At 47.5% G+C, this 8,645-nt stretch overlaps 1 protein-coding gene across 1 annotated transcript; it reads right to left on the bottom strand.

The window, feature by feature from the left end:
* Positions 1–1,984: 1,984 nt before the first annotated feature.
* LOC129122571 (patched domain-containing protein 3-like) lies at positions 1,985–8,253 on the bottom strand. Its single transcript, XM_054636502.2, has 4 exons — positions 7,288–8,253; positions 6,923–7,044; positions 5,803–5,948; positions 1,985–3,836 (listed from the first exon to the last, which is right to left on the bottom strand). Exons 1-4 carry the CDS (start codon positions 8,017–8,019, stop codon positions 2,257–2,259), a joined length of 2,580 nt encoding a protein of 859 aa, XP_054492477.2. The 5' UTR covers positions 8,020–8,253; the 3' UTR covers positions 1,985–2,256.
* Between the last annotated feature and the right edge of the window lie 392 nt (positions 8,254–8,645).

Below are 8,645 nucleotides of genomic sequence, written 5' to 3'. Positions count from 1 at the left end.
TTTATTTCTGATTTGGTTGGCAACTAAACTCATTTTACCGACTCAAAACTGTTTTGCCCATGATGGGAGGTGATGAGTGATCTCTCCCTGCCTTCATCTCAACCCACAGGCCTTTTGCTGTGTTTTCTCTTCCCTGTCCAGCTACAGAGGGGAGTGAGTGTGGCTTTGGTGGGCTCCTGCTGTCCAGCCAGGGTCAACACATCACAATCATAAAAGCCGTTTCCAGAAAGCAGTCAGAGAGGTGTTCCTTTAAGTGGGAACAGCCTCCTGCTGTTGAAAATGGGGCGGAGCTAAGTGCTTAGATACACTTGTTTGCTTTTTAAATACCTCCAAAGTGGTCACAAGCAGGGTGGCCCATAAAAATAAGAAATTAAAACTTGGACATAATTCTGAATTTTCTGTATTCCTGAGGCTGGCATGACAGAATTCTACCAGCAAGCTTAACACAAAATGCAAAGTTCCACTGAAAGTTGTGGCCTTCTCGCTGCTTCTGGTCAGCTGAAATGTCTGAAGATGTTCTAAATCTTAATCCTTTAAACTGGCCGTGAAGATAGAGCAATCAAGCCATTCCTAACTTTCTGCTCTAATTATCTGCTTGGAAACTTTGGCTAGAAGCAAGGAAAGCTATTTTTGCTTCTAAAACATGGCCAAACAACATGATGAGAGGTGAGAGAACACACTTTAAATAGGCTGCTCTCTCTACTTCCCTGAGAAGTAGATTTCCCTTTTTCGAAACCCATCACACATGTTTATTAAGAGGCCTTCCTATGGTGTTGGTCAACATTGAGAGCATCATCTGCTCCTTCCTCAGCATCATCAGTGCATAAATGGCTGCAACATTTGCCATTATAGCACTAGTATGGACCATGAAGCATTTAATTGGAGAAGTGGGCATTCTAATGCATGGGGTTGTGCGCTGTAGTGCATTTGTTTTTTTTTCCCAAATCTAGCTTTGTGTTTAGTGCCCTGTCCTGGAAACTTAATGCTGCTAGCTGTAATTCTGAGATTCAGCATGGAGTTTTGACTCTGAGTTCAGGAGCAGATTTCTCCCAAGATTAATATGAGTTTCAGTCGTTCACTACTCTTTCAAAAACTGTTCTGGAGGAAACAGAAGGCTCCTGCCCTGTCTACTGGGTCTCATGAAATGGGCCAGGAATCAGAGGAAGACCCTGTCACACTTGCTCAGTCAGAAGAAATCCTCCACGGAAGCAGATTTGGACTGAATGGTTTAATGAGTTCTACACCAATTTTTCCAGAATTACATCAGTTACCATCATTCACTTTATTTCCAATGGGTCATTCGTGATATTGGCAACGAGATATAAATTGACTTTTCCGTCTTGTCCCCTACAAGTTAGAAGGCCACTTCTCATCTATTCTTAGCTCTTATTCAGTGACAGCTCCTCAAGATGAACAGAATGGAATTTATGGGTTTACAGTTTTAGGACTGATCTGCTTAAACCTGAGTTGCCTTTTCACTTTGTCTCGAATCAGGCTGTGATTCTCTCTAGAGAATCCTTGCCCTGTCATACTCAGGAGGTCCATGCAAGTTCAATAACCTACAGCACATCCTTTGCTAACTGCAGCCAACAGAAGCTACACACAAAGTTCTTAAGGGTACCAGATGTTCAACCTTAGCTAGAAAACAGGACACCAAGAAAAGGCTTTGAATAGAAAATGGTAGTCAGCTTGGGGTAAGTCCTCCCCAAGGTTTTTCGTGCTGCATGAGGAACATAAGAACATTTTATCTCCTGAAGGCTTATGAGTTACTGTGGTCTGAGACAGTTCTGACCTCTTGTAATTTTGCTGTAAAACATCCAAATTTGAGCCTCTTGGGCAAAAAACTGTCTTCCAGCTCAGTGTTGGGATGAATTACAGCACCAAGGCAAACAGGTGGAAAAAGCAGACCAGTGGAAGTTACTCTTCCCCACTGTGCACATGTCCTGACAAACATGTAATGTAGTCCATTAAGCTGACACAGTAGTCAGTGTTTATAATAACTTTAATACTTTCAGTAGACACAAAAAAATACTTTACAACATTAACATGTTGACACAAAAATTAAAAATGCAAATGCAATCTCTAAGTTTTAATTTATTATTTTTCTTGCCTGGCTTTTCTGAAGCCATTGCTTCCCTGTTGGGTTTTTTTGTCTTTCATTTTCTTCATGTCTTACATTCCCTGACAGTCATTACAATTGAATCTACATATAATAAATATAAACTATAACACATTAAACTTAGTCACAAACAAACTTTATAATTTCTCAAGCTCAAGTTTTTTAGATATGTTATTGGGTGATCTCACAAAGTTTCCAAAAAATGTTAAAAACACTGGAATAAAAACAAGACCATGAAGAGCCCCAAACAAAATAACAAGGAACATGATCTTGAAGAACGTCCTAAAGATGTAGGTGCTCGCTGCAGCCAGAACAACTACGCCCAGTATTGTAGAAACTGCACCTTGTAGAACTGGGTAACCCAGCATGGACAGAGCTTCAATTGCCCTTTTATTGGCCGATGACTCTCCACTGGTAACAAAGGCATAGGAAATGTGAGCAGAAAAATCTACTGAAAACCCAATGCAAATGACCAGGTTGATCATGGATATGGAATCGAGGTTGACGTTCCAGAACGTCATGAAACCAGCAACACCAACTATAACAGAGGCTATAGCAAAGGTCACCCACAAGCAGCACAGCGGGTTGGGAATGAGCAGGAGGGAGACAACGAGCATGGCCCCGGCAGCAACCACAACGTTCTGAACAGTGTTCTGCACTATTACCAGGTACTGGTCGTAGTAGATGAAGGCTGGGTGATACACCTTCAGTGGAATGCTGCACTGCTTGGCTGCCTCTCTTAACTCATTGAGGAGATTCTTCTCATCCACGGCTGATGTCACGTTCACTGTCTGGATGAAGAAGCGTGAAGCCTCTATTTCATCCTGAGTCTTGTTTATGTCCCACTCAGAACTGTGATGAACTCCAAATAGTACATTTAAGTTATTTAAGAAGTCAGTCTTACTGTTTATATTTATCACACCCCTTTTGTCAAGTTCTGTGTATACTCTCAGCCATGACTCTGAGAGGTTCTTATCTACATAGGAAATGTTCTCTAAATTCTGTGCACAGCTCTCAATGCCAAGACGCACCGACTCGTTCCAATAATCTACACTCTCAGTAATGACAACCATGACCCTGGGCCCATATGTGGAGAAGTATTTGTCATCATCATCATAGTATGGAATAACGTAGGAGGCATCATTTGCCAGATTTCGGAGATCGATGCCTTCCCTGACCTGAGTACACCCATAAATGCTGCCACCCAAATATGCTCCGTAGAGCAACACCATGAGCACCTTGATCCATTTATTTGTAACAAAAGGGCCGTAATACTTTTTAAAGAATACGCTCATTGGATGCTCACCTTCTGGCTGAGATGGCTGCCCAGAACAGCTGCCGATACAGCAAGCATTGTACAAGCAGGAGTTCTCAGCCTGATCTTTACCTACATCCACACGCATACAAGTCAGCCAGTGTCGGTTCCCTTGCTCCCTTTTGTGATTTAATACCAGAACTGCCCCAAAGAAGGTCATGGTATATACATAGCAGAAGACAAAAGCTGTCCCTGTATAGAGGCAGAAAGACCTCACGGATGGAAAAGCAGTCCAGGTGCCAATGAAGAAGGCCAAAACATCCGTCAGAGTGGTGATGGTCACAGAAAGTGCTGCCTCTGCATAAGTCTCAGCCAACAGAGATTTAACACTGGATTTCTCGTTTTTCCTTGAACTTTGCTCCCAGGAAGCAATCATGATGAACATGTCATCAACGCCAACCCCTGCAAGAAGAGAGACTGTTAATGCTGCGCTGCAAATGGCAGCTTCCACCAACACCCAACAAAACTACAACATTAATCACATTTCATTCTGCATAAAATCTGGAGAAGGAAGTTGGGCGACTAACACTGCTCAAACACTGATGCAAGTTACAAGAGAATCTGGAAAACAGATCCTTTGTGTGTAGCTGAATGTATTACCTTTCAGCACCTCCTGGTGACCTGATGGGCTGTTGATCCCTCAGCGACTCTGCTGAAGGACTGAGCACACCTACTGCATCTCTGACAAGTGTCTTGTAGCTGATGTCCATGATGCAGATGTCAGATTTCAAAGCATCACATATTCTGATCCTCAACTATTCTTACCACTGGAAGCATCCCCCATTATCTCTGGAATCTCTTCTTCAGCACTGCAGCAACTTAGAGCAATAATGTCTTGTTCTGCCTTCAGAAGGCAGGAAGAGCAGTTGCTACCACCTGGGAGAAGAATGATTCCAGTTTTCCAGTGGCTTACTTTTTTTATGCTCTTTGCCCTCCACTTCTCTCCAGTTTATTTTCCAGCACTTTTTCACAATTTATTATTCATTTTTGTTCACCTCTATACTGATGTGCTCACAAATATTACCTGACAGATCCCTGGGATAACCTGCCAGGAAGACTGGATCCTGGGTTTGAGTTTTTGCTAAGATGCCAGAGTAAGTGAGCTGAAGTTCAAAAATGAAGAGCCAATGGGCTTCTCTCTCCTCTGCTAACTCTCAAGATTATTACCTCACACCTTTCAATATTTTGCCATGTTGCCAAGGGCTCTTCTATTCACTGAAAATTAATCACACAGTGCAAATAGTGGAGTGAGATTTAGCCAAGCACAGAAGAAGAGATGAAATCATTACCTGCTACCTGAACAGGCAATTGCCAGTAAACATGCAATGATGAATTAAGGAGCACATCAAAAGGTACTACTGGGTGGCAGGGAGCCAGACTGCTTCGGAAAGCAAGCAGCCCTCAAAGCAAATCCTCTGATGTACTGAGAATTTGTTTGCTTTAACGCAAGGAAGACAAAAGTCTGCATGTTATATCTGAAGATCTGAAGAGACTGACTTAAGCCCTTTCCCAGGTATACAAGAGGGGCTTTTTGATAATCAGAGCCACTGCAATTGATGAGCAAGCAAAAGTAGATGAAAAAATGCATTAGAATTATGCAAGAAACAAAGAAACAATGCCTGCCCAAAGGAGCATTTGCATTGGACATCTTAGGATGATGCACAGCCTCCGTCAACCTGGGAACTCCATGTGTTTCCCTCAGCAGGAGACATAGCTGAGGGAAAAACATCAGATGAATGTATGATACAGGAGACCAGTAAAGATTTTAAAAGCAGTAATTTGTTTGCAGCAACATTATGTGGTTGGAAACATTATCTAATTGCAGCAACACTTTCAGTACTTGGAAAGTTCAGCACTGGCTGTTAAGCAGTCTGTGTAACAAGGATGCAATGATACCAACTTCCTTGGGTTTTTGGGGGGAGCTGCTTGCACAAATGGTTCATCACTTCAGTTGTGCAGCCAACTGAGACTGGTTCATAGATGTTATACTGCAGAGGATTAATCATCCTGGCTACACTTCCAGGGACACTAGAACAACTCCAGAAGTGCTAACCTTACCACTCTCCCATTTACAGTTTGCCTGCTGTAGCAGTGGATCTAGATCAGGCCTTGTCTTCTGGGGAAAGCTGCCCTTGCACCAGAACCCATCTCCAGTCCCACTGTGGCACACGGAGCTGAGCTGAGGGGCTTGCCCACCTCTGTAGGTGCTCTGGGGTATCTCCTACACACCTCTGGGTATCTCCTACACTCACTTCAGGAGAAAATGTTGTATTCTCTGACATTCACATCATAAAAGACTGACACCATTAGGTTGCTTTAACTTCACTCTGGTCTTTGTATCTGAATACAACTCGCTTTTTCTACTTACCCAGAATGAGGAATGGTGCATTTGCTACAGTGACCACAAATGGCACTCCACAGAAGAGCATCAATCCAAAGCTGCTTAATACAGCTAAGCCAGAAGAAAGCACTCCACAGCTTGCAAGCCAGATATTATTTCTTATACAGCTCAGTCTGAAATTATTTCAAGGAATATCTTAGTTATGTGTCAAATATTTCACCAAGGTGTTTGGCATGAAAAGTACTCACATACCAGTGATACCCTCTCTCAGAATAACTCCTGATGAAAGCTGCTAGGAGAGTTCCCATTTGTCAGCATTATAGAAAATATTTTTTCTATGAGGTGTTATACACATTATTACCACTGCCCAACTATATTCAGAAGAGTAAGGATGTGTACTGATCTTTACATCAATAACATGAGATGGCAAAATAAGGGCACATATGCTCTACTACTGAGGCATGACTTCAGGTCACCCAAAAAAATTGTGAATTTCTAGAAGGTCTTTGATTTTACATGAGTTCTTGCTATAGCATATCAGTGGAAGCACCTTTCAGGCAGTACGTGCCGTGTAGAGAAACTTTCTCAGCAGTCGGGTTGGCTACCAACCTTTTGCCAAGACGCCTTGGAGGGCTGGCTCAAGCATTCCACAAGAAATGCTCCAATAGGTATGGTGCTTGATGCAAGCACTAAACCAGTCCACTCACCCTACAAGACTAATTTTTGGAACTACAGGACACAGACACTGCTCTACAGCTGTTGAGTGTGCAAGAGTTCACTTTCCATCAGCACAAAGAAAGGGCAGGTTAAGTTCTCTGTGGAGAGCAGGTAAGGCTCTGACTCTACTAGCAAGCAAAACAACTAAGGCTGTACCCAGACTTGCAGGAATCTATGAAGCTACTGCTCGTCCACCTGAACCTTAACTAAGTACTGAACACTTGTTCAAGTTTTCATCTACCATCTAAGCAGCTGGGAGATACACACATGTAGACAATAAAAGGCAAAGAAATACATTTTGCCTATAAAATGTCACAGAAATTCTGAAGCTTCAAGAATGCCTTCACTTGACAAGAGCAGAAACCAACTGAGGGAGGTAAAGAACAGCAGAGATCACTGTTCACTGAGCCATGGCTTAGAGATATTTTACCTTAGGCAAGAGATGACTGCAAAACTTATTGTCAAGAAATATGTCACAGAGAAGAGCGGAATCACACTCTTGGCATTTCCTTCAAACTCCTGTTGTCTTGACAGTGAGGTAAAGTAAGTCACCTGCCGTTAAAACAAGAAACATTGAAGCACTTTTCCTCTTCTTGGGCTTTCTGCACAAGCACAAGCAAGCTTGGCACAAGCACCAGCTTGGCAGAGGAGCATTGGCCTGGCGCTCGCAGCCCACCTGCCTTCTCCCTTTCCCTTTCCCTTTCCCTTTCCCTCTCCCTTTCCATTCCGCGCCGGGGCTGCCCGGACGTTTCGGGCTCGGCGGCTCCGCACGGCCGTAGCCGGCCCCTGCGTTACCTGAATGGAGCGGAGGCGCAACTCCTCCACTTTGGACGAGATGTTCTGCACGAAGCTCTCCAGCCACTGCCGGCTGTCCTGCGCCTCGGGGCCGTCCTCCCGCAGGTAATACAGCAGCTTCAGGGCCCGCGCCCTGAGCACCCGCCCGCCGTCCGTCTCCACGCCGCCCAGCGCGGCCCCCAGGAAGACGCCGTCGTTGATGGGGAAGCGGAGGCTCCCCGGCTCGGGCGGACCCGCATCGCCCCGCCGCGACAGCAGCTCGTTGGGGCTGGCACAGCGGCCGGCGGTGCGGGCGCAGAGCCGCTCGTACTCGGCGTCGTGCACGGTCGCGTTCAGCCGCAGCACCTCTGCCCACGGCGCCGCGTCCAGGACCGAGTTCCCGTTCGTCGCCACGGCGATGAGGGCGGCGTAGGCGCCCTCGGTGGGCAGCCGCGCGGCGGAGAAGCGCTCCGAGTCGTTGGTGGGGAAGTGCCGCCGCACGAAGTCGCGCTCGGCCTTGGCGGGGCCCCACGTGGGCGTGAACTGCCCCTCGATGTCGTTCGCCTGCCGCTGCGGTAGGAAGACGAAGCCGGCGCCCAGCCCGCCCGACAGCAGCAGCGGCACCAGCACGAAGGGCCAGGGGCAGGCGGTCACGCCGCCCGCCAGCCCTTCGAAGAGCCGGCGCAGCGGCCGCTCCACGCAGTTGGTGTTGCGGCAGGAGCAGCGCTCCGCGGGGTCCCGCGGCCCCGCCATGGGCCAGGCGGACAGGGGCGGCCGGCCGCAGCTCCTCGCCGCGGGCGCGTCCCACTCCGGGGCCCGACGGTGCGGTCTGTGCGGGCGGCGGAGCAGCGGAGAGAGAGAGGGGAGAGAAAGAGGGAGAGGAGTTCAGAGCCGCACTCTGCCCGGCAGAACCTCGGACCGCATTTTTCAGCGGGCGGAACCGCCCCTGCCGTGACTCAGCGGGGTTTCCGCCGCCTCCCTGGGACTGACAGTGGGAGTCGGGCGGGCAGACCAGGCTCCCCCCGCCGCGCCCCGCCCCGGGCCGTGTCACCCCTGCCCTCCGTGTCCTCCCTGCCCTCTGTGTCCCCCCTGGCGCTGGCTCCGCGGGTTCCAGCCCGTTTGCAGCGCCCGCTGTGCTGAACCGCTGCCCGGATCCCGCCTTTGGGACCGCTTCCCGGCACGGATCCCGCCGCTTCCCGGCACGGCCCCGCGCCTTCCCTTCAGCCTCCAGACGTCATCGGCTTTTTTAGTGTTTTCCCCGAAGCTGCTGCAGTCGCTACTTCACTGCTATGCATTATTCTTCCATCTGAGAGCAAAACACGGACAATGGTGATGTGTAGCTCTCAGTGTACTGGTTTAGAAAACAGCAAAGTGACAGC

The sequence above is a fragment of the Agelaius phoeniceus genome, chromosome 1, assembly GCF_051311805.1.
Source record: "Agelaius phoeniceus isolate bAgePho1 chromosome 1, bAgePho1.hap1, whole genome shotgun sequence".
Lineage (NCBI taxonomy): Eukaryota > Metazoa > Chordata > Aves > Passeriformes > Icteridae > Agelaius > Agelaius phoeniceus.
This window is presented reverse-complemented; position numbering and strand designations above follow the sequence as displayed.